General features: G+C 45.0%; 1 protein-coding gene and 1 pseudogene across 1 annotated transcript in view; one reads left to right on the top strand and one right to left on the bottom strand.

The window, feature by feature from the left end:
• Nucleotides 1–1,793: 1,793 nt before the first annotated feature.
• INSC (INSC spindle orientation adaptor protein) overlaps nucleotides 1,794–26,157 on the top strand; it is a 129,021-nt gene continuing 104,657 nt past the window's right edge. The window contains exon 1 of the mRNA XM_049649492.1: nucleotides 1,794–2,089. Coding sequence (XP_049505449.1) covers nucleotides 1,994–2,089 — 96 coding nt within the window. The 5' untranslated portion in view covers nucleotides 1,794–1,993. The remainder of the gene's footprint in view (nucleotides 2,090–26,157) is intronic.
• On the bottom strand, nucleotides 20,804–21,750 carry LOC125935604 (CGG triplet repeat-binding protein 1-like; annotated as a pseudogene).

Raw genomic sequence — 26,157 nt, 5'->3', positions numbered from 1 at the left:
CCTTGCAGAAGAAACCATTTGCACTCTGAAGTTAGGTCACACGTTTACTTTTGAGCTGGAATGACCTCTGACTTTCTCTTGTTCTATAAAGCAGGAGTTCTCATAGTATGACACCCAGGCTGGTAGCAACGGTGGGGGAACTTTGTAGAAATGCAAATTCTCAGACTCAAAATGTCTCCATTTCTTAGAGCCCTTGCCTGACAATGTGATCCCAGGTTCATTTGTGAGGGTTCAGCACTCCTCTCCTAAAGACCTTTTCCGATCCAGATGCCTCCTGGGGCTGCCCTGCTGAGCTGTCCCCAGACCACAGAGTGGATGGGCTCGTGGCAGCACAAACAGGGATTCTGGGATGGGGATGTGGATGGGAAACCACAAGAGACAGTAGAGATGGGGCCTTTCTGGGTGCTCTCCGGTGGGGCTGCTTAGGAGGAGGCCCAGGGCCAGCACAGGCCCTGCTTGGAGATGTCCAGCTTAGCATGGGAGCTTCAAGCAGTGGACAAATTCTTGGATACTAAACTCCTCTTTCTTTCCTCATGCTTGTTCTCTCAACTCTCTGGGCTCTGGATTTTGCCTACATCATGGCCCTGCCCTGTCTTTTCCTCCATTTCCCCTCCCACCAAAGTCTTGTCACATGTGCAATATGGCTCTAGCTCCCTTAGGCAACACATGCCCTGTTCTACCTAAGGCTTTCGTGCTGTGCTGTACCCTGTTTTATGGGTCTTGTCCACCTTCATCTGGTCCTGGAGGCTGGGAGCCCTCCTAGGCCAGCTCCTTGACAGAGTCTCTGAGGTCCCTACAGATCCCTTCAGAAAAGTGCATCTGAGCCTTCTTCCGCTGACCTTGTCATGTATGCTGGGCAAATCAGATTTGGGGCTGAGGTGGGGTTCACTACTGACCTGCCTGACTGAACTGTAAACCTGAAATCTTCCCTCCATTTAGGTCCAAACTTGCTCTTTCTAAAGTGATTTGTGAAGTTGGTGGAGCTGGAAAGGAAAAACATGGAGTCAGACTACAGCGGACCTTTGCCTGAGGCAGCTCTGAATAATCCCTGAAGCTTCTTTTGGTTGTGCCTCTGAGTGTGTGTGTGTGTGTGCGTGTGTGTGTGTGCATGTATCTCTTTACCTGTGTGTTTCTATGTTCATCTGTGGGTTCCCATGCATATCTGTGTAAAATCTTCCTGCATCTCACAAGCTGTGAGGTCACAGGTGGTGATTTAAACCATTTGACCTTCATTTTCCTTGTCTGTATAATGGGGATAATAGTACCTTCCACTAAAAGTGAGTACAGTGGCAAGATGAAAATGCACATAAGCCTCTTAACACAATTTTTAGTATTCCTGTGTTAGGCTATTGTTACTAGATGCCTTATGCAAGTTACTTAGCCTCCCTGTGCCTCAGTTTCCTCATGTGTACATTGGGGATAATACCAGAACCCAGTGTTGTTGGACGGATTAGGGAAGTTGAAATCTGCAAAGTACTTAGCACGGTGCCATAAGTTTTAGTGATTGTAATGCCTATTATCTTTCCGTGCACGGTTGCGTCTGGGTGAGAATCTCCGAATCTGTGAATGTCTCTGGGCAAGTCTCTCTGCTCATGTGTGTATATATGTATGTGCATATGGTGTATCTGTGTTTATATGGCCAGGCAGCCCCAGGCCTCCTGTCTCTGGGTGGAGTTTGCTGTTGGCCCAAACCTGGACTCCCTGAGCCAGCCAGGCCGGCGCTAGGGATGGAATTTCCATTAAGAATTAAACAGGACAGTACTGGGAAGCCAGGCAGACAGAGGGGAGGGGGTCAAGGGGGATGATGTTCCAGCTCTGAGTTCCCTTGGGCAGCCTCAATTCTGAACTGCCTTAGACAAGGTCTCTGCCACCTTTGCCTTCGAGTCGCAGGCCTTGCTGGAGCCATGGCCCAGAAAGATGGGCAAGGAGAGAGGAGTTGCCTGCGGTGGCCTCTGTAGGGGGATTTGGAGTTGCTGCAGCCAAGACTGGAGCCATGAGGCGGCCTCCCGGGAATGGAGAGGCGGCCAGCGAGGGTATAGGCGGCTGGGGCCTATGGGGACGACAGGAGGCCAGGAGGCTCGGCTGTGCCGTATGTATCTGGAAAAGTGTGTGTGTGTGTGTGTGTGTGTGTGTGTGTGTGTGTGTGTTCGGGAATGCATGGTGGGGGACATTCATAGAGGGAACCTCTAGCAAAGCAAGTCTGTTCCTCTCTTCCTTTGAAACCCGGGCACAGAATTTGGTCCTGGAAAGAAAAGATTTCTGAGGTTTTTGCCAGTATCTATCGTGTTTATGATCTAAGCCTCATTCCATTACTAGCATGCTAAAAAATACCTTCACTTTCCTGGTACTTTTACATTCCTGATCTCATCTCATGTTTTTAACAACCTATGAGCTAGGCAGAATTACTATGATTCCCATTGTAAATATGGGAAAGCTGAGTCTCAGAGAGGTTAAATGACTTGTCCAAGGACACACAGCTAAAAAGTAGTAGAGGCAGGATGCAAAGTCAGGTCTCCTTAAGGAGAAAGTCCAGACTATCTTTATTATACAACCCAATTTACTGGAAACAGACTCAGAGAAAAGATTCTGCAACCTTTGCCCATCTGAGGAAGGCTGTGGCTCCAGTGTTAATGCCCAGCCAGGTGGGCGGCTGGAGCCTAAGTTCTATCCCCAGGCGCTGAGACAGGCTTGGCTGAGACAGGAACTGAAACCCCTCTGGAGGGACTGGGGAGTGGAGTCAGGCTGTCCTGGATAGATGCAGGCTGTAGGCAAAGCTGGCTCCTTGGAGTGGCTCGGACACGCAGAGTCAGGTCCCCAGAGAGCTGAGGCAGTTGGGTGAATGTCAGGAGCTGCAACGTGTCCAGGGTCAGGGTGCAGTGGCCATTGTTAGCCAGGGCCTGAAAAAGGGCACGATGGTGTCAGCATCAAGGAAGAGAAGGCTGAGATGGGACCTTGGAGCAGTCATTATGTTATGGGGATGGAGCTGGCCCCCTCCTCCTCCTAGAACACAGAGTGCAGGCATATTGACATAGTTTGCACATGAGGGATTTAGGTTAGATGCCAAGGAGGACTTCCTGCCAACTAGAGGGTGCAAGCTTAGGAACAGCGCCCAAGGGAGGCTAGGGTTGACTTACCTTGGTGATCCCCCAGATTGGGTAGAGGCCCTTCTGGCGCCCTTGGATTCATGGCAGAGTGGAGGGAGTTGGATGGAATGACCTTGCAGCTTCCTTCCAGTTCAGGAATGCAACATTCCTGAGCTTTTGGGGAGGAATCAGCCTTCTTTTCTAGACGGGCCATGGGAAACAGAGAAGTCCAGGGGGGAAGTCTGATGTGCCCAAAGTGAGAATGAGTCTCTACAAACACCCTCTGTCATTTTTGGCAGGTCTGTGATCTGGAGGTCGGTGATCTTATACGGGTGACTCGGATTCCTAAGGGAAGCACCTGTGGTGAATAAACCAAGCTCATTCCGGGCATTTGGGGACTGCCCAAAGTTTGGCGGCTCCCTCCGCGGAGCTTGTGAGCCGCACCCAAACCCCTCCCCGTTTTGTTTCAGCTCCAAGGGAAGCGCTCGCCGCTCCTTCCCTTCCCCTCTCCAGATGTTGGCATGCGGGGCACACGTGGGCACCCCGGTCTGGTGGGCTCCTCCGGGTGCTTCCCAGCCCTGACTCCCGCGGGGGCCCCGGGGTGAGCCAGGTCTCTAATCAGGCCTGACCGCGTCCCCATTCCGGCGCTCCCCGCAGACCAGAGCGCGACGTTTCCACTGCCAGGGGGCACCAAAATAGCTTCGCGGCCGGGCGGCGGTGGCTGACGCGGGACAGAGGCTTGGCAGGGGGCGCGCTGTCGTGGAAGGTCCTGGGGCCGCCCGGGGAGTGGGCGGGCTGGGGCCGCGCGGGGCGGGGGCGCGGGGCAGCGGGCGGCCCCTCGGCTGGCCCGGCCTCTGGAGCCCCAGCTGCGCCCTGCCACCGCTGGCCGCCGCGCACACCCGGCTCGCCCGCTCCCTCGGAGTAAGTAGACCCGCTGGGCGGGCTCCGTCGGCGGCCCCGCAGGGTCCGCCAGCCCTAGTCCGGGACAGAGCATGCCTGTGACTATTCGGACAGTAGGCGTAGGAGTGCCAGTTGGAGGGGATGTGTCTGGGCCAACGTGTTAGCCTGTAGAACTTTCTAGCATGTGTCACAGGGTATGAGTATGGGTGAGAAAGTATATCAGGGTGTGTGGGAACTTACATGTCGGTGGGCCTGGAGTGTGCCCACGGGGGGCACGTGTGTCTGTGCGCAGCCCTGTGTAGACCCTGTCTGCTTTCCTGGAAGTACATTCCTGTGGGGATAGGAAGGCTCCAGATGGGCTGAGAGAGTGCATGTGTGGATGGATGGATGTGTGTGAGCGAGGCGATGAGGACAGAATGAGGATAAAGAGTGTTGTCTGGGGGTGCCTGGGTGGCTCAGTTGGTTGAGTGCCCCACTCTTGATCTCAGTTCAAGTCTCGATCTCACGGTCCTGAGACTGGCATTGGACCCCCTGCTGGGCATGCAGCCTGCTTAAAAAAAGGAGTGTTATCTGAACTCAGATTTTTCTAAGGTGACTTGACTTGCCCCCAGCTGGGGTGTCTTCTCTGTGGGTCATTTGGCGGCTTTGGTTTCTCAGGACCGTAGGCAGGGCAGGAGCTCGGAGCCTTTGCCCAACACTGGAAGAGATGGGGCTCTGAGGGATCCCAGCTGGCTGGCCAGGGTGAAGAGATGGCTTGGGGAACCCACTGTAATGCCAGAAGAGTCAGGAGGACAATGAGAGGGGGTGAGCAGACCCACACAGTCATGCCCACCCACAAACACTCATAGGGCACCCACACCCGCACACTCACAACTGTGCATGCGAACACACATTCCTGCCCACACACGCCGCTGTGCGCCAGTCTTGTATGCCCTTCCACTCAGGACATCCATGCAAACACTCACATGCTTTCAACATGCACACCCGTGGACAGTGACATGTATGCAGCAGGCACCTATATGTGTAGAATGTGCATATGTACACACACCCCCTGGCTTGATGCGCTTTCAGCTTCCAGACACCCTTTTTGGGTCCGCTTTAGCTTACATATGTCACCTGGGACAATGGGTCCAAGTAACAGGCTGCCGTAGGGAGTATCTTAAGTCAGAGGCTTTGGCTGTGGGTCCAGGGCAGATGGGTCCCTTGGTGGGTTTCTCATGTGATCTAGGACCAATTCTTCCCGTGGAGCCTGGGGCTTAAGGGTCTAGACTTAGAAGCAGCTCTTAACCCTCTTAACAAATGAAAAGGCCGGGCTTGCAGGCTGAGGCACCGCACAGCACCTGTAATTTGCGCCAGGATCTAGTTGCACTCTGGATTCCCCCTGCTGTAGAAAAGCCCCAGGAACCTTTGTGGCCTGAGGCCAGGGCAGGGGCAGTGAGTGGAGCTGAGTGGATTCCTTCTCTTTGGTTTTAATCAACCCTATTTGAGTGTCTCCCGTCTCAGGCCAGGCTGGAAGAGCTACTAGCTTTGACTTTGCTCCTCTCCCTTCCCCCAGTGGTTATCTCTTTCCTTCACAGAATCTTGTTCTCCCTGATCTCCTTTCCCTGGGGATCCTAGGGGACACACTAAACAGTGCTTGGAGGAGTAGGTGACCCAAAATATCAGGTTGTTGTTATTATTGTTATCATGGTTTCTAGACCTCTTCCACCTGGTCATTCTCCTCTGGACAGGCTTCAGTGGGGTGCCCAGACTTATGTGTTCCTTCAGCTGGGAGGTTAGAAAGATGACATTGACTGTCTTCTTACTTAGTGTTTATGGTTTGGTCCAAGGAGTGCCTGAGCTCTCACCCCACCAAGTCTCCTAACATGCACGGGAGAGATGATTTTCAGCAATTTCCTAAGCAGGGTGCGGGGATCTAGTCTCCCCTACCTGACCCTTAGGGATGGTTAAATAAGGGCAGGCTGTGTTCCACCACCCCCCGCCCCCCCCCCCCCCCGCAGCCTTCTTGCAGAGTGAAGGGGGTGGTGGGGAGGAAGTCTGCATACCTTCCCAAGCCTTACCTTTATAGGAGCCCCAGCCACCTTAGGACTCAGGAAAAGACTGGAAAACTGGAGGACTCATGGTGACTCAATCCTGGCCTCTTTCCTCCCCTCCCCCCCCCCCCCCCCCCCCGCCCCCTCCCCCCCCCCCCCACCCCCCCCCCCCCCCCCCCGCCACCTCTTAATCAAGTGCATATATCTGTCAATCAGAGCTTAGAGCAACAGTGGGTTATCACAGAGCATCAGGGTAACCCCGGTAAGTTAACAAACTTCCAGTTCAAGGAGGAGAAATCAGACAACAGCCTAATGGTAACAATGACATGTGTAATCATGGTAATAAAAGCATATTTACTGACTCTCTAGTATATGCTTTGTCTCATTTGCTTTTCACAACAGCTTTTTTAGGCTGATATTCCCACTTTTTTTTTCCTGATAAGGAAATTGAAGCTTACAGTGCTCAAGAGATTTCTACAGGTCTGTGTGACTCCTGAGCTCATGACATAACCTGTGTGTTTCTCTTCTTACTCTGGCTGCTGGGAAGCTCTTAGTCCATCATATTGCTCCATCTTAGTCACTGTGTTAATTGGAACCCTGGCTTTACTTTTCATTTATGCTTTAACACCTTTATAGTATACATTTAAATGTAAACTCCCACATCCTTTGTGATAATCAGGATAAATAAATAAAAAGCCAGCCTTAAGCATTTTATTTGCCTATGAGGATGGGAAGCATGTTGCATAGATTTTTGAGGGGGACAGCTCCAGTTTCAAATATTTCACTTGGTTTTCAAGCCGTGTCTCGATTTTTGGCTTCTGTATCTTTGGACTCAGTTTCGTGACCATGTCTTGGGGCTTTTCTTTTTAGCGGCTCTGGGAGATAATGTCCATCTCTGTGCTGGCTCAGACAATGGGGATTGTTGACAATGAATTGGGCCATTGATAAATGCCCCTTGCTCTGACTGCCTCAGCTGCCAGCTCCTCCCTGTCTCAAAAGCCTGAGTGTCTAGATGCCCAAAGGAGTTTGACCCCTGCCCTAAGTCTGGCCCTGGCCCCATGGCCACCCCTTCTTCATGTGACCCTGCCTAGGCCCAGGGCTCTGCTGGAAGGTCTGTGTCTCTTGGACTTGAGCTCTGCCTCCCCCGGCATGGACCACATGGTCTCTGATCAGGATGGCTCTTCTGGAACCAGAGCTCAGGATGAGGGGTCTGGGCTCTGGAATGGGGAGGGACATACAAGGGGACTTTTCTGTCTCCTTTTCTGGACCTGTGAGGCCATAGAAAAATGCTCACTTTTTTCTCCTTCCCAATGGGGGGGGGGGTTCTTAAGTCTTCCCAGTGGTTAGGGAGTCCTTTGTCACCTCTTATCTGTGAGAGATGTGGATCACCAGGGGGCCTCTGCATGCCGCACTGAAGGTTGGTAAGACTTCTAACTGATTGACTCCAAGACTGATTATTTTATTCTACCCAAGGCTCCTAATGTTTGGCAAGTGCAGCAGTGGGAGGCAGTGTTTAGCACTAGCAAATGATTGGAAGGATTCTAATGGTGGCCTTTCGGGCGTTGTTTTGGGATTCTGCTTCTCAGTAAGCATTAATTTGCACCTCCCCCCACCCTCCCCACCTGGTGGCTGTTAACCACATTTAAGATTACTCCTCCCATAAGCATTTGGTTACAAAGTGGGAAGGAGGAGTCATTGGCCCAAGGCCCCCAGGAAATATCTGGTCTTGGGTGATGTGCTGGTGGCTGGCGCAGGTATGGGGCTTGCTCCTTCCCAGGGAAAATGTCCTCTCAGAAAGGTAAGGCTAAGATTTGATTGTGTCTCTGCTGATGATTCGGGGTGTTCCCTGGACTTTAAACTCAACTAAGTGAGAACAGGTTTAAAATCCAGCAAGAGTGCGTCAGGCCTAGCAGTTGCTGGAGTCACTCACGGTTACTCCCATTTATTTAGTACCTGCTACAGGCCAGCCCAGTGTTAGGTTCTTTGCATCCTTTGTTTCATGGAAGCTCTGGAACAACCCTATGAGACACTGAAGCACAGTGAGGTTAAGAGCTGGCTATGACTCCATTCCAGGTCTGTCTGACGTCAGAGTCGGTAGTCAATGTCCGCCGATGACCCCTCCTGTTCAAAAGCTTTAAAACAGGAAAACCCACCCCTTTGGGCCACCTGGGGAAGGGCTAAGGATCTGACTTTTCTGGCTCCAGGACTTGAACATCATCAGCATCATTGGCCTTTGCAGCCTCAGATGGAGACTGCCGCTTTGTGGGAAGCAGGGGTGGCCTGGAGCCTCCACCCAGACTCTGTGATCCAGCCAGCTCAGTCTCCCTCCCCCAGCTCCAGGGTCCCCTCAGCGCCAAGCTCTGGGGGAGCCCAGGATCCTCTGAGGACGTCTCTGGGCAGACCAGACCCTGTTCGGCATGATGCAGTGTCTGTAGGCATCAGCAATTTGGCCGAGTAACTGCGTAGTGTTCACTTTCTGCTGGGGAAATTGAGGTTTTGTCTTACAACCCAAATATCTTGGGTTTGGAAACCATGTGAAGTGCAGCCTGTGGTCTGGGTGTGTGGGCTGCATTGTGGGCCCGTGTGTGGTGCTGGTTTAAAGGACAGAATGATGGACTCAGGCTGCCTGCCTGCCTTTGATAGAGGGTCAGAGGAAGGCTGCACATATCGGCAATGTGCAGAGGAAAGAGCATGGGCTTTGCAGTCAGACAGATCTGACTTGGAGCCTCAGTTTCCTAGTCTGTAAAGTGGGGTTCCTCCTTATGCTATGGTGTTGCCAGAACTTGAAAGTTTATTGAAGTGGACTATCTGACATAGAATAGGGGAAGCCTGAATGGCATATCCTTCCTTCTTATCCCACTCACCTTCTGGGAAAGAACCCTGGACTGATTGGCTTGACTGACTCCAGCTCGAGCTCAGCCTCTGGGTATACTGTGTTATCTTACTTTCTCTGGGCCTTACTTGCCATGTGTGTAAAACAAGGGCAGAACTAATTTCCCTCACTCTCTGTAGTTTTTGAGGATAATAAAGGCAGGGGGACCTCTCGGAAGATGCAGAAAGGTCACTTACTATTATTCGTTCATTCATGCCTCAAATATTAATTGAGACCCGGTGGTGTGCCAGAATCTTTTCAAGGCACTGGGAATCTGGGAGTGGGGCCTAGCCTAGTCTCCCACCTGCAGTCAGACCATGTGGCTTGTAAACAATGAGGCCTATAAACAAAGAATGGCAGGCCTGTCCCCGGGGACAGGATTACAGCAATACTGAAGGTATACAGAAGAGGAAGTGTTATCTCATATTGGGGCAATCAGAGAGGCCTTCCTAGAGGTGAAAACTCTTGATCTGGATCTCCAAAGATAACAGGAAGTTTCTAGGAGGATAAGAGCATTCTAGGCTGAGAGACCAGCGCACGCTAGGCACAGAAGCATTGTCTAGAGTGGTAAGCTTGGGGGACTGGAGTGTGTGGCATGGGTCATCGATAGTGATGAGAAAGGAGGTGAGAGACATTTCAAAGTGCTACCGAATGATATCAGGCCTTGAAAGCTGTGTTGAGGTGTTTGGATTTTATCATGCCAGTTATGGACAGCCACTAGGCACTTTAGGCAGTAGGCAGGGGAGGATCATGGATGTGGGCTCACTCATTCATTCAACAAACATAAAAAAAAAAACAATCTGCATGTCACTTTTAAGTTTGATATCATATCAAATTAAGGGAAGATTGCAAGACTGGTGAAAAAAAAATCCCTCTCTATCCAAATCCCTTAGCCACTTACAGGATGCTTCATTTACCTTTTTGTTTTTGTTCCGTCTCTCTCCAATAATCTAAAAATTATTTTTATTATTTGTGTATATTTTAGTTGTCTATAACGTATCTTATTGTTGTTTATTATATTCATTGTTTTATGGTGTATATGTATATATGAATATATATAAAATATTCCTATTTCTGATCAATTTAAGAGGAAGTTAGAGGCATGATGCCTGTTCACCCCAAAATACTTCCGTGTGTATTTCCTTAAAAAAAGAAGTCTCCTACCACAGTAGGCTTTATCTTTCTTGCTCCTCTCAGGATGCACTCCACAAACTGCATTTTGTCGTCACGTATCCATGGTCTCCTTAAATCCACAGCAATTCCTCTGCTCTGTCTTTCCTGACCTTTATGTTTTTGAATAGTACAGGTCAGTTATTATGCTGACTATCCCTCCATTTGGACTTATCTGATGGCAGTACATGGTTAGAATATGCATTTTGAGCAGGAACACTAGTAAAGTGCGGCTATCATATTCGCAAGCCCAGGATGTGGGGACGGTCCCCGTGCTGGTGATGGAAGCCTTCATCACTTGCTTACGGCGATGTTTGCCAGTTTCTCCAGTGTGAGATTACTGTTTTCCCCTTTGTAATTAATAAGTAATTTGTGGAGAGATACTTTCAGAGATTATGCAAATATCCTGTTCCTCGTCAAACTTTTACCCACTAATTTTGTCATCACTGACACTTTTGAATGCATAGTTTCTTCTCTGTTTATTAGTTGGCACTCTACCGTTGGCAAGATCTTTCCTTTCTCCTTTTCTCTCTCTTCCTCTCCCTCCCTTCTTTCATCACTATGAACTCAACGGATTTTTTAATTTATTCAGTGGGTTCTAACCAATTCATGTATTTTATTTTGATATTCAAATCGCCCCAGATTTGATCAGTGGGAGGCTCTGCAAACCGACTCCCGTTTCTTTGTGCCTTGTCTCCATGATTCTCTGTGCACTTGCTTACTCACTGCTGTCGCAAGAAGTTCTAGGCTTATTTTATTTTTTCTTGCTCTGGACCTGGAATCAGCCATTTCTCCAAGAAGCCCTGGATCCTCTTGGTGGAGAATGGTATTTAGAAACCAAGTTCTGGGGTACCTTGCTTTTGGTGTATCATTGGTTCTCTGCCCTCTGAGCAAACGGAGCTAAGACATGTACATATATGTGCATATTTATTTTTATAATAAAAAGCACAACAGGTTATTTATTATATGTTTTCAGAAAGAAAAAAAAAACAAGTGGATACAATAGAGAGTAATAGGGCGAGGGTACTTTAGATTGGGTGATCAGAGAGGGCCTCTTTGAGGAGGTGATATTTAATGAGAGCCTGGATATTGTTTAAATTATCCAGGAAATAATTACAAGGACTTTAATTATGACAGGATGGAAAGGAGGTAGAATCAGGTGACTGGTCAAATGTAGAAAGTGAGGGAGACGGGCTCCTGGGTGGCTCAGGTCATGATCTCGCAGTCTGTGAGTTCGAGTCCCATGTCAGGCTCTGTGCTGACAGCTCAGAGCCTGGAGCCCGCAGCCTGCTTCGGACTCTGTGTCTCCCTCTCTCTCTGCCCCTCCCCGGTTTGTGCTCTGTTTCTCTCTCTCTGTCTCTGTCTCTCTCTTTCTCTCTCTCTGTGTCTCAAAAATAAATAAACATCAAAAAAAAATTTTTTTAGAAAAGGAGGGAAACAAAAAAGTCACTCCCAAACTCCCATGTCCAAAAGGGACCCCCAAACTCCACATGTCCAACACGGAATTTCTGGGTTCTTCCCCTGCACTGTCCTATTCCTGTGTGGTCCTTCAGGTCTGTCAGATCTCCTCGAACAGCTGCTTCATCTACGCAGCCACACACGTCAGAGAGTGCCAGCGGTCATCCTCAGCACCTCTGTCCCAGAGCCCGTGTCCAATCTATCACCAAGTCTGGTTGCTGTTCTCTTATAAATATCTCTCAAATTCATCACTTTTGTTCATCTCCGCTAGGATCGTCTGGTTCAAGGCACCATTTTCATCTTTCTGGAGGATCACAGGGCCCTGCTAACTGGTCTGGCTGTATCTGTGCTCTATCCAATTTGTTCTCCACACAGCAGCCAAAGTGCCTGTCAAAACACAACTCGTTCTTGTCATTTCCCTCCCTAAAAATACTTCAGTTGCTCCCTATTGATCTGCAGTAAATCCTCCCAGGTCTTGTTTGTCCAACCCTACTACCATCTCCTACATCCTTCTACCCAGCAACCCCCCACCCCCTTCTGTCACGCTGGCCTTGTCTGGGTACCTTGGGCTTGTCAGGCTCCCTCCTGCCATTGGTCTTTGCACTTGCTCGTTCCCCTGCTTAGAACTCTCTTCCTTCACCTCTTCACATACTGAATCCCTACTTACCTCTCAGTTCTCGGCTCAGTTATCACTTCCATGACCTCCATGACTAGGTCAAATCCCATTTTATAAGGCTTTAAAACACCACTTACCTCCTTCAAAGGTTTATCATAGTTGCAACTTTACATTTATTTACAATTATTACATGATAATGCCTCTTTTTATGATTTGATGATGAGCTCTGTGAGGGCTGGTGCCATGTCTGGTTTTGCTCATCGCTTTATCCTAGCAGTTAGCATGTTACTGACACATGCCACAAATATTTGTTGGATGGATGAATGAATGAATGAATGAATGAAGTTTTATCAGCTGAACAACCAGATAGATGATGGTGGCATTCAGTAGAATAAAAATTCTAAGGAAGAAGTAGATGTAGGAAAGAATATAATAATTCATTTTAGGACATATGGCCATTTGAGATGCGTGCCTATCAGCCTTCCCTCCCCCACCCCGCCCGCCAAGATCTTACCATTTTCTGGGCAAACAAAGTAGACCTAGTCAGCAACATTTGGGGGACTGGTGATAGATGACATCTAATTCCTCGATTATTCTGAGGAGCTCCCTGCAGAAGGGATCTAGGTCAGAAGGCATCCCTGAGCTGTGGTTTCTCCATCTCTGGTTTGTAGAGGATACAGGAGATCTGAGGGGCCTCGAGGTGGTTCTGACTTGGCTCTATGGCTATAAAACTTATACGAAGGATCTTTACAAACTTATGAAGGATCCTTGGAGGTTGAGAGTTATTTGCATAATACATTACATGGGTCAGGAGCTAACACTCTCCTCCCCACCCCTAAGACTGCCCTAGGCTTAGGTCTACAAGAGAATTCAGACAGGTGTCTTACTAAGCCCTGCAAGCCATCCTTGCAACAAGACCATTAACACTAGGACGGACAGCCTATTCAGTCACTGTGGCTCACTCACGCTTGCATTTCTCACTCATTCAATGATCTATTTTGCCTTCATTCAGTCTTATGCCCCCCAACCCCCCTCTAACACCTACTTGTCCAGACACAAACAAGAATTTATATTGGATTTATGGCAGGACTCAAGGCTGGTGAATCACCTGCATCCCCCTCTTCATCCATCTCTCACATGGTCCTCACAGCCCAGAAGCTCAGGTGAAGAGAGACCATCAGGGTGGGGAGATGTCACTGCGCTGTTTGAGGGCCTATGTGATTATAGGGTGTCATCACGAAGAAAGGGAGACCAGAAGCTGCCACAGTGATTGCTTCTCTTATCTCACTTTCTGCTCTTCCAGTGTCCTGTCCCCTCTTTCTGTGTGATGAGAGTTTAGGAATTAGGCTCCTTGATCAGATAGATCGAAGGTGGTAGCTGGGCTCTGCAAAGGTGCTTGGGACTTAGGTCCAAAGAGAAAGAGAAACACAACTTATTGTGAGCTATACCAAGGAAAAGAGGATGCTTTCGTTTTCTTCTTCATTTTCTCCTAGAATTGCACTTTTAACTGGGTAGAATTTGCAGAGAGGCTGGGGGGGAGTAGGGAGAACAGGATTTTAAAATGTGGCATTAGGAACCAGGCAGTAGACTCATCCTGCCCTCCCCCCCCCCCCCCCCCCCCCACCGAACCCCCCCCCCCCCCCCCCCCCCCCCCCCCCCCAAAGAAAATGCCCCTTCAGTTCTTTTAGCTTCACGTTTTAAAAAAAAAAAAAAAAAAAAACCCAAGACTATGTGCTGTCCATCTGTTGTGATATGGGACAGGGCTGGAACTGAGCAGACAGGATAATGGCAACCGCATCAGATAAGAGAATCTTAGAAAAATGACCAAAGGTGCCAAAGATCTCAGTTACAAACTTATTCACTCAACCCCTCACTCATCCAGTCAACAATTACCCACCTAGTACCCATTGTGTGCCATGAATTGTTCTAGGCACTGGGAGTACAGCAGTGAGCAAAACACATGCCCTTGTAGAATCTGCTTTCTGGTGTGTGAAGACTGGACAGTGAATAGGTTGGCATACAGTATGCAAATGATGCTGAGCACTATGGAGAAATACAAGAAGGGCAAGGAAGTCCCAAAGGTGGGGGAGGGTTTATACATCTATATAGGGTCAAGACATTCTGATAAGTAGATATTTAACCGGAGGTCAGGAGGAAGTGAGAGGGCAAGCTATATGAATATTTGGGGCAAGAGCAGTCAAATGGAGGAATAAAGGCAAAAGCCCTGACATATGCTTGAGGAAGAGCATGAAGGTCAAGATGCCTGGAGTGAAATGAAAATCAGAGGAGTTGAGGTCAGTGCAATAATTTGAGCCAGACCACAAGGCCCTTGTGGGTTATTTGAAGAACTTTGGCTTTGAATCTGGGTGATATGGGTAGACATTTGAAGGTTTTGAGCAGAGAAGTGACATGCTCTGGCTGCTGTGATCACAGATTGTTGGAAGTAGGCAGGAAGGTATGTTAGGGGCCTTTGTAGTAATGCAGGTGAGAGATGGTGGTGGCCGGGACCAAGGTCCACTTATTTATTTCTCCATCCGTTTTACTTTTTATCGTACCAATGTAACATGGCCTATGTCTGAGGCTTTTCACCACTGTTCATCCATTCCTTTGTCCCTCTGTGATCTGTCCAGCTATCTTCACTACACGTGAAGTCTTTAGAAGTTTTTACTTGTCTTTAAAGTCTTTAACTGCCAGACATAGAGCATTATGCTAGATGCTGGTTGATGCGGGCATATTCTTCTGGGACTTGGGCCCTAACCCGGGAGGCTAGATGCATCCATGGGAGTTCACCTGTCAGTTAGGAAACCAAGTTGGCCCTGGCAAGCCCAGAATGAATAGTGTCAACACTTCAGTATTCTGGGTGCCCTGTGATCTGGGGGGGGGGGGTCCTAGTTTACTTCCAGGTGGAGGCCAAATTTATGCTGAATCTTGATGTGTAGGGGCATCAAATCTTTTTTTTTTAATTTTTTTATTACTGTTTATTATTTATCTTTGAGAGAGAGAAAGACCAAGTGTGAGCAGGGGAGGGGCAGAGAGAGAAAGAGACACAGAATTTGAAGCAGGTTCCAGGTTTGAGCCATCAGCACAGAGTCTGATGCCAGGCTCAAACTCACGAACCGCGAGATCATGACCTGAGCTGAAGTTGGATGCTTAACTGACTGAGCCACCCAGGCGCCCTGATAGCAAATCAGTTCTGAAGAATAGATCTGGAACATGCCTTAAAGCTTGAACATAAAGGATGTACCAGGCAGTATAGTGTGGTAATGCCAAAACAGGTAGGATGGGCTGGAGACGGGGTCTGGGGAGTCATGAGTGCCAGGGTAAGGAGTTCAGACTTGAGTTAAGAGATACTGGGGATTAAAAAAAAAAAAAAGAGAGATACTGGGGAGACATGACTGGCTTTCAAGAAGGTATTATGGGAGCTATGTGTTAAGAGATTGGAACTAACATCAGAGTGACAGAGGTAGGCTGAGGGCTGGGACCCAGCAAGAAAACAATTGCCTTGTGCAAATCTTCTTAGGCTTATGACCCACAGGGTCCCTGAGGTTGGGGAGACTGTTGGTGTGGCCCCCAGATGTGCAGTGGGCTGGGATGCAATGATGCAGGCGCTCTAATGGACAACACTAACAGCAGGTAATGTGAGCAGATGTTACTGGGACAAACTCCAGATGTCTCCTGCAACTGGAAGCCACCTTTGAGCAAAGAACACAGCAGCCTGAGTTCTGGGCAGAGCAATCTGGAGAAGAGTTTGGATCTGGCATCTGGTCATGAATGACTCTTGTAGAAGCTTCTGGGGAGGGGATCATTGGATTATAGGAACATTAGGTTCTGAGTAGAAGTTCATCTAATCCACCCCTCTACTCTTACAGATGGATACTTGGAAGCCCAGAAAGGGCATAACATGTTCAAAACCATGTAGAACACATGCGGCAAGAGAAAGTTCAAGCATCTTATTTGAACTCCTGTTGGAAGAATTACTAGATTGAATTACACATTTATATATCTCTTTCAGTGGAAGAGGAAGTTCTAAGAAAAAGAAAATTGTTTTATTCATTTACTTCTCTATCATTCTCTATCATTTAGCTGGGGCCTGATACAGAGCAGATGCTTTGCCCAACCCCATGACCACACTGTCTCCCCTCTTGACCCAGGCCAAAGAAGGTGTTAGACTGGTCTCAGAGTGGGCCACACGTGGGCTTAGGAAGAGCTGCCTGCAGATGGGGGTAGAGCCTGGCTCTGGATCCCTCATATACTCATCTGGCCTGGACCATGGCCATTTCTACCTCACTCATGCTCAGAGCTCTTGGCAAAGGCTTCCTGGGGGCCATAGGTGTGAGTGAGTAAAGGGAGCAGCTGCCATGAAAATGACTGCTGAAAGGGTGAGGACACAGGTGTGGGATGGGCCGAGGTGGCCTGTGCCTAACTAAGGCCACTGTAGGAGACAACGTCCCTGTCCAGCTGGAGATAGAAAGCATCTCATAGGGGGTCTTGAGCAGCACCCACGTAGACACCTGGAATGCATATTTGGGGCTTAAGTCCAGTCCTTGGTGTGGCCTGAGGGTAGGCCCCCCAGGGACCTCACTGGATCCACTTAATTGCTCCTCTGTTGTCCCAACAAGCTGAAGACCACTTCTTTATGAGCACATCCTGTTCTCTTCCCCACAGCATGAAGAAGTCTGTGCCTTAATGGCAGAATTACATATGAGATTGTCCTTTAATGTGCCTTCATCCCCACATTCAGGATCCTGGTGGGGAGGGCTGAACTGGAGACAGTTTTCTGAAGAGTCACAGAGATTTGGGCCACAATTCCTGGCAGCCCGGGCCCTGTGGTCTGTGTCAGTACTGGACTGGTAATTGGTTCTTAAACTCTTGGTCAACACGTTCTGTTTGTCTTGTGCTGTGAAGTTGGCAGAGGGATTTCCACACAGAGAAGAGTAATGAGTTATAAGTGTGAGCAAACTGAACTTGTAGACACAGGAAAACAAGTGCCCCCAAATTCAGCATCCCATAGTGAGTGCCCTGGGGAAGGCAGTGGTTTTCTTCAGGTGTCAGGTCATTATACTGTCTCTCCAAGGTAGCATCATGGACCAGAATGGACCAGCATAGCTTCATGGACCAGTATCATGAGAGGGAGGGAAGAAAGAACTCGGGTTCTAGTCTGGATTCAGCCATAAATTTACTTTGTGATTTGGATAAGTTATTTACCACGCCAGGGCCTTAGTTTCCCTTCGCATAAGCAGCAGGATTGGAAAAGACAATTCCCAAGGTCCTTCTATTATACTGCAGGTTTTCTAAAATTTTTTTTTTAATGTCTATTTATTTTTGAAAGAGAGACAGAGTGCGAGGCAGAGGGGCAGAGAGAGAAGGAGTCACAGAATCCGAAGCAGGCTCCAGGCTCTGAGCTGTCAGCACAGAGCCCGACGTGGGGCTTGAACTCACGGAGTGTAAGATCATGACCTGAGCTGAAGTCAGACACTTAACCGACTGAGCCACCCAGGCACCCTTATACTCCAGGTTTTCTTGCTTACATTATGTTAACAGAAATTTTAGTTAGGCCTCAACTTTGAGATTTCTATCTTGGCCCAGAGCTCATTTTTCCCTTTGCCTAAAATTTCACTGTTATACATTCATTCCTTTGGGTCTTTTAAGAGATTCTTATTTCCACAGACAGTATTGCCTAGAAAAATACCTCTTACTTTTATTATTTCATGTAAAGACCCAGAGCAGTGTCAACTCCATTATTTTATTTCAGTCTTTACAACAACTGTGTCAGATTATCAGAGACATATTATTATCTCCAGTTTGCCTATGAGAAAAGAGGTCCAGACAGGTTAGTAACCTGACAAAGTTCACAAATTTAGTTACTGGCAAAGCAGAGAGGTGGCTGTTGGTTTCTTGGCCGCTGGTCTGTTTTTTCTGTGCCACCTTTTGGATTTAGCAAGGGGTCCTAAGGACTGTATGGCACAGGGGCTGTGGTTTTTATCACATGGCAATGGTATCAGGATAAGAGCATCAACCCCCACGTACCCATGCCATGTAAGGTTGAAGTGTCCTCAGCCGGGGCAGCCCTAGGCACTGTGCTGAGGGGCTGTGCTGGCCCCCCGCACCTGGACATTCATAGGTTGGCCAGGGCAGAAAGCAGGTCCTCTACAGCTTTCATACCGGATCCTGATCTGCTGTCTGTCCTAGACTGTGTTAGCAGGGTGGTGGGTATCTGGCCAAACTTGGGTGTCTGGCCAAACTTCCTACCCCCCCAGATTTATTGAGATATAATTGACGTATCATATTGTGTAAGCTTAAGGTATACAATGTAAAGATTTGATAAATGTATTTATTGTGAAATTATTACCACTGTAAGGTGAGTTAATACATCCATCACCTGATGGATGACAGTTACGTTTTTTGTAACTGTGATGAGAATACTGAAGATCAACTCTTAGCAACTTGCAAATATACAATATAGTATTTTTAAAAAATGTTTATTTATTTATTTTGAGAGAGAGCATGCGAGCAGGGGCGGGGCAGAGAGAGACGGGGAGAGAGGGAACCAAGCAGGCTCCACGCTGTCAGAGCAGAGCCCAATGCGGGGCTTGATCTCACGGTCAAGTGAGAGCCTGATCTGAGCCAAAATCAAGTTGGATGCTTAACTGACTGAGCCACCCAGGTGCCCCAACAATATAGTATTGTTAACTATAGTCACCCTCCATGTTGTATGCTAGACCCCTAGAACTTATCCATCTGGCATTTGTAACTTTTGACTAATATCTCTTCATTTCCCCCAACCCCTAGCCCCAGGGAACCACCATTCTACTCTCTGTTTCTATGAATTCAGCATTTTTAGATGCTACATATAAGTGAGGTCATACAGTATTTGTCTTTCTCTGCCTGACTTATTTCACTTAGCATAATGCTCTCAAGATTCATCCGTGTTATTACAAAAGGCAGGATTTCCTTTTTTATGGTTGAATAATATCCCATTGCATATGTATGTATGTATATGTACACACGTATATAAAGAAAATGTGTTATTTCCACGTCTCAGCTATTGTGAATAATGGTGTAAGGAATGTGGGGATACAGATAGCTCTTTGAGATACTGATTTCATTTCCTTCAGATATATACCAAGAAGTAAGATTGCTGGATCATATGCTATATATTTTTTTAAATGTTTGTTTATTCTTTTTTTCAAATACACAATTTTTATTTTTGTTTTGTTTTGTTTTACTTTGAATTAATTTTTTAAATTAATTTTTAAAATTTACATTCAAGTTAGTTGTCATATAATGCAACAATGATTCCAAGAGTAGATTCCTTAATGCCCCTTACCCATTTAGCCCATCCCCCTTCCCACAACCCCTCCAGTAACTCTCAGTTTGTTCTTCATATTTTAGAGTCTCTTATGTTTTGTCCCCCTTCCTGTTTTTATATTATTTTTGCTTCCCTTCCCTTATGTTCATCTGTTTTGTATCTTAAAATCCTCATATGAGTGAAGTCATATGATATTTGTCTTTCTCTGACTAATTTCGCTTAGCATACTACCCTCTAGTTCCATCCATGTAGTTGCAAATGGCAAGATTTTATTCTTTTCAATGGACATTTGGGCTCTTTCCATACTTTGGCTATTATTGATAGTGCTGCTATAAACATTCAGATGCATGTGTCCCTTCGAAACAGCATACTTGTATCCCTTGGATAAATACCTAGGAGTGCAGTTGCTGGGTTGTAGGGTAATGTTTATTTACTCTTGAGAGAGAAAGAAGAGAGAGAGAGAGAGAGAGAGACAGAGCATGAATGGGGGAGGGGCAGAGAGAGAGGGAGCCACAGAATCTGAAGCAGGCTCCAGGCTCCAAGCTGTCAGCACAGAGCCCGATGCGGGGCTTGAACCATGAACTGTGAGATCATGACCTGAGCCAAAGTCAGACACTTAACTGACTGAACCACCCAGGTGCCCCAATAGTTCTATTTTTAATTTTTTTAGGAGCTTCCATACTATTTTCCATAGTGGTTGTACCAATTTACATTCCTACTGACAGTGCATGAGGGCTCCCTTTTCTCCATGTCCTCACCAACACTTACTTATTCTCTCTTGTCTTTTTGATGCTGGCCATTCTGACAGGTGTGAGGTCATGTCTCATTGTGGTTGTGATTTGCATTTCCCTGGTGATGAGTGATGATGAACACCTTTCACATATATGTTGGTCCTTTGTGTGTCTTCTTTGAAAAAAAGTGTCTATTCAAGCCTTTTGCACATTTTACAATTGATTTTTAAATTAAAAAAAATTTTTTTTGCTCTTGAGTTGTATGAGCTCCTTAAATATTTTGAATATTAACCCCTTATCAGATATATAGTGTGCTAATTTTTTTTTAACCATTTTACAGGTTACCTTTACATTTTGTTGACTGTTTCTTTGCTGTGCAGAAGCTTTTTAGTTTGATGTAGTCCCACTTGTTTATTTTTACTTCTGTTGCTTGTGTTTTCTTTCGATCTTGTTAACTTTAATGCTCCACATTTATCTTGATCACAATGGTGGTAACCTCTTCGTCAACAACCTTGTGAATTGACGAGTTGGCTCTCGTTCTTCTGTCCATCAGGCAGATATACTCTCCTCAGCTGGTCTGACTTAGGTATGGAGCCTCCATTCTTCTTCTTTTTGTTAATATAATTTTTTTATCAAATTGGCTAACATACAGTGTGTACCGTGTGCTCTTGGTTTTGGGGTTAGATTCCCGTGGTTCATCGCTTACATACAACACCCAGTGCTCATCCCAACAAGTGCCCTCCTCAATGCCCATCACCCATTTTCCTTTCTCCCCCCACTACCCTCTCCCCAATCAACCCTCAGTTTGTTCTCTATATTTAAGAGTCTCTTATGGTTTGCATCTCTCCTGGAGCCTCTACTCTTCACATGACAAGACAGGAAAGCACAGATTGCTGGGTGATCAGCCTTCTCAAGTGGGATGTTGGCTTCTAGGCACATTTTCATAAAGTGCCAGAGAACACTTTCTCTGTGTGCACAGTACTTTTGCACCGAAGGGATGCAGTTAGGAGCCTCTGCTTCTTCCTCACCTTCTGCTCTTCAAATTCTGCCTTCCTCTTGGTATGAGTCTTTGACTTAAGGTGGTCACTAATGGTGGGCTTGCGAACATGATTCAGAACCACGATGTAAGAAGTGCAGCAGAGTTTTCCTCTGTCTTTGTGCAGCTCACTTCGAAACTCAAAGTCAGTGGCTGGATCCAGGGGAGTCCCATACAAAGCAATCTTAGAATGGTTTGGAGCAGGTGATGCTGTCACTACAAACCTTTCCATTGTGACTTCGAATAAGGTTCCAACCAGTTTCCAGTTTTTTTTCATCTTGATACTTAGTAGTGAAGGGTCTCCAGTGCAAAACCAGGGATGCTTGAAATCCTGACATTTTTGTTTGCTCAAACTTGGAGATGCCTTCAAATCAGTTTTTTTTTTTAGAAGTGGTGATGGGGAGTTAGTTTCTGGGGCTGTACCATATTTTCCGTGGGGTGCTGGGAAGTCATGCCTTTATGTAGGATTGGGGATGCCATTAGGGGAAGTGGACGAGACCTGGTGGGAAGAGAAAGCAGAAGGAAGAAGAAAAGGATCAAGGGAGTTAAGGAGAAGGAAGAGCCTTGCTGCGCCTCCCCCCACCCCTCCCCATCGCCCCTGCTATTGACCTCTAGGGGTTTTACAGTTTTGGGTCTGACAACTAAGTCTTTAATCTATTTTGAGTTAATTTTTGTGAGTGGTGTAAGATAAGGGTCCAATTTCATTCTTTTGAATGTGACTAGTTATTGAAGAGATTCTCTTTTCCTTATTGAGTGTTCTTATCTCCCTATCAAATATTAGTTAACTATACATATGGGTGATTATTTCTAGGCTTTCAGTTTTTTTCCACTGGTCTATGTGTCTGTTTTTATACTTGTCCCATACAGTTTTGATTCGTATAGCTTTATAATATAGTTTGAAATCAGAAAGTGTGATGTCTCCAGCCTTGTTCTTAAGATTGCTTTGGTTATTTAGAGTCTTTTGTGGTGCCATTTGAATTTTAGGATAGTTTTCTCTTTTGTGAAAAAAAAAAACGCCATTAGAATTTTGATAAGAATTAGATTGTGTCTGTAGATGGCTTTGTGTAATATGGACACTTTAACAATATTAATTATTCTCAGCTGTGAATATGGTATGTCTTTCCATTTATTTGTGTCTTCTTCAATTTCTTTAATCAATGTCTTTTTTTTTTGAGAGAGAGAGAGAGCGAGTAGAGGAGAGGGGCAGAGGGAGAGAGACAGAGAGTCTTAAGGAGACTCCATGATCAGCATGGAACCTGATGTGGGGCTCGATCCCACAACCCTGGGATCATGACCTGAGCTGAAATCAAGAGTTGGGTACTCCACTGACTGAGACACCCAGGCGCCCTTTCATCAATGTCTTATAGTTGTCAGTGTATGTATTTTTCACCTCCCTGGTTAAATTTATTCCTAAGTATTTCATTCTTTTTGACGCTATTATAAATGAGATTTTTTCTTTATTTCTTTTTTAGATAGTCTGTTATTAGTGTATAGACATGTAACTTTTTTGTATGTCGATTTTGAATCCTGAAACTATACTGAATTCATTTATTAGTTTTAACAGTTTTTTTTTTTTTGGTGGATTCTTTAGGGTTTTTAAAGAATATATAACATCATGTCATCTGCAAACAAAGCCAGTTTTACTTCTTCCTTTCTGATTTGGATTCCTTTTATTTCCTTTTCTTAAATAATTGCTTTGGCTAGGACTTTCAGTACTATGTTGAATGGGAGTGTTGAAAGTGGTCACCATTGTACTGTTTTTGACCTTAGAGGAAGAGATTTTAATCTTTCATCATTGACTATGATGTTAACTATGAGTTTGTTATATCTGTTTTTTATTATGTTGGGGTATGGTTTTTTGTACTCAATTCGTTGAACACTTTTTTTTTTTTTCACAAAAAGACACTGAATTTTGTCAAATGCCTTTTCTGTATCTGTTGAGGGGATCATATAATTTTTTATCCTTCATTTTATTAATGTGGTGTAAAATGTTTATTGATTTCTGTATGTTGAACCTTCCTTGCATCCCAGGGGTAAATCCCACTTGATCATTCTAACTGAATTCAACAACACATTAAAACATTCATATACCAGGTCATCTTAATTAACCTTTCCTTTCTCATTTTCAGAAGCTTTTTCATTGGCTTTTCCTGGAGATGGCTGTTCTTTTTGGTCTCCAGAAGGGGACTTTTAGAGCAACGCTTTTGCCTGGTTCTCTCTGGCTCAAACCAACTAGATTTTTGCTCTGGGACAAGCAGGAGCTTCAGGGAAAGGAGTGTGTGGGCAAGAAGGAGCTCACCCCTCATAGACCAGGCAGGAGCAATCACCCCTCAGCCCCCAGCACACATACCCTCATTCACTTTCTGCTTGTGATTTGGGATGTGCTGTGTGCTCTGACTCTGACTCCCTCTGTTTCCCCCTCCACTGTCATTAATCACATTTCTACAGTTGCTTTGGTCTATTTTGGGGCTTGCTAGTTGATTCTCTAAGTTTATCTGGGGTCAGTATCACATGGTGTATACTACTTGAAAATAAGTCTTGTTATCTGGCAGGAAAAGTCCCTTAATTTATTTTTCTTTTTCAGGAATAATCTTAGTTATACAGTTCAGATTTAACTCATGAAGTTCTAGGGAAAAAAATCCTGTGAGGATTTGGTTGGGATTACACTGTATCTATATATCAGCTTATGGTAAATTTACATTTCGTATCTATGTCTATCTATATGCAATAAATTTTCATTTATTTTGGGCTTATTTAATATCTTTTCATAATTTTTGTTTTTTTCATTAAGGAACTTGTACATTTTAAGATTCATTTTTATATACCTTAAATATTTTTGTTGCTCTTGTTAATGCTTTTTCTTCTAAATTTCACTTTATGTTTGTGCCAGTGTCTAGGACTCTACTTGACTTTTGTGTGTTCGTTTCTGTCCAACTTTCTAAGCCATTTTATGAATTAAAATAGTTCATTAGTAGGTACTGTGGAGTTTTCTATATTGACAACGAGAGTGACTTACCAGCTCATGCTGCATTTTAGGAACAATTAGGGAAAGCCATGTCTCCCCAGACGTGACTGGTGGATCCAGTCGTGTGTAAGGTGTGTGACAGGAGGGCACAGCAGAGGCCTGATACAGCCCCCACTCACTCCCTTGGCTGTGTGCACTGGCTGATGTGGCAGCCCATCATATCAGCTGCAAATGATGACAGTTTGGGTTCTTTCCATTCTTACAAATTCTCTTTCTTTCTACACTAGCTAAGATCTGTAGTACAATAATGAATAGAAGTTAGTGGGAGCTGGGCATTTTTATTTTGTTTTTGGTTTCATAGGGAATGCTTTCAACACGTCGTGATTAAGTATGGTATATATTTTTTCTGGGCAGATGCCCTTTAATCTATTTAGGGAGGGTCTATTTCTTTACTAAAAGATTTTATTATAAATGGCTGTAGAATTTTACAAAGTTGGTTTTATTCATCTACTGAGTTGACCATAAGGTTTTCCTTTTTTACCCTATTAATGTAGTGAGTTTCCTTCATCTATTTTCTAATGTTAAAACAGCCATGAATTTTGGGGCTAAACCCAACTTGGCCGTAGTATATTATTATCCTTTTCATATACAGCTGGACTTCTTGCTAATATTTTATTTAGTATATTTTCATCTATGTTTTTACATGAAATTGGCCCATGAATTTCCTTTCTTGTGATTTGCTGAGTTTCAGTATCAAAATTATGTCAGCTTCCTAAAATGAATTGAAGTGTGCTTTCTTTTTTCTTGTTCTCTGGAAGAGTTTGAGTGAGTTTGTCTTTTTTTTTTTTTTTTTTTTTTGAAATGATAGAAACTCATCTGTGAACTTCTCTGTGCCTGGTGTTTTCATTATGGAAAGCTTTTAAAGTACTGATTAATTTATTTGGTAGTTATAGATCTATTTCTTCCTGAGTCAATTTTGGCTAATTGTATTTTTCTATAAATTTGTCTAGAACAAGTAACTTATTTATTTAACTTGTTTATGATTTCAGTGATATTGCAGAATATTCTTGTCCATATAATATTATCCATAACATTCTTTTATCTCTGCTGCATCTGTAGTAATAAACTCCCTTTTATTGCTAATATTGATTATTTGTGTTTCTTTTATTTTTTTTTTCTGATCTCTCTCCCCCCGCTCCCCACTGATCTTTCCAAAGGTTTGTCTATTTTATTTGTATTTTCAAAAACTATAACTCTGTTGATCCTTTTATTTGTGTGTATATTTTGTTTTGTGTCTTTGTTGTGTTTTGCTTAATGTTTGTTCCTATATTAACTATTTTTCTTCTGCTAATTTCTTTGGAATGATTCTCCTCTTGTCAAATTTCTTATACTGTTAGAAGTTAAAAATCTAATTTTTATATTTTCTTGTTTTCTAATTTAATGCTTCAATTTTTGCTTTTAATTTTACTTACCTGTATACTACATTATTTTTATATATGCATTTTCATAATCATTTGGGTTTGTTTTCTAATTTCTGTTATAGTTTCTTCTTTGACCTCTAATTTGTATGTTTAAAATATCTAAATATATGGGGGGTATATGTATTGGGGTAGAGATTGCAGTCTATAGGATACCACTCATTTGAAATTTGTGGAGGCTTGCTTATGATCTAGCAGTCACTAGTCATTTAAAAAAAAAGAAAAAGAACGATTCATAAATCCTTGAAAAGAATGTGTATTCCTGATAACTTGAATGCAGTGTTGTTTATAAACACTAAATCTAATCTGTGTCATTCAAATATCCTATACTGTTACTAATAATTTTTCTGCTTCAGCTATCAATTAATGACAAAATTGTGTTGTAATCTCCACCTGTGATTCTGGATTTGTTCATTTTTCCTTGAAATTTTTCAGTTTTTATTTTGTATATTTTAAGATTGTTGTTGTTATTATGTATATCCTCACTATTATATCTACTTGATGGG

This window comes from Panthera uncia, chromosome D1 (genome assembly GCF_023721935.1).
Source record: "Panthera uncia isolate 11264 chromosome D1, Puncia_PCG_1.0, whole genome shotgun sequence".
NCBI classification, from domain to species: Eukaryota; Metazoa; Chordata; class Mammalia; order Carnivora; family Felidae; genus Panthera; species Panthera uncia.
The sequence above is the reverse complement of the archived record's forward strand: the minus strand, read 5'-3'. Positions and strand labels throughout refer to the sequence as shown.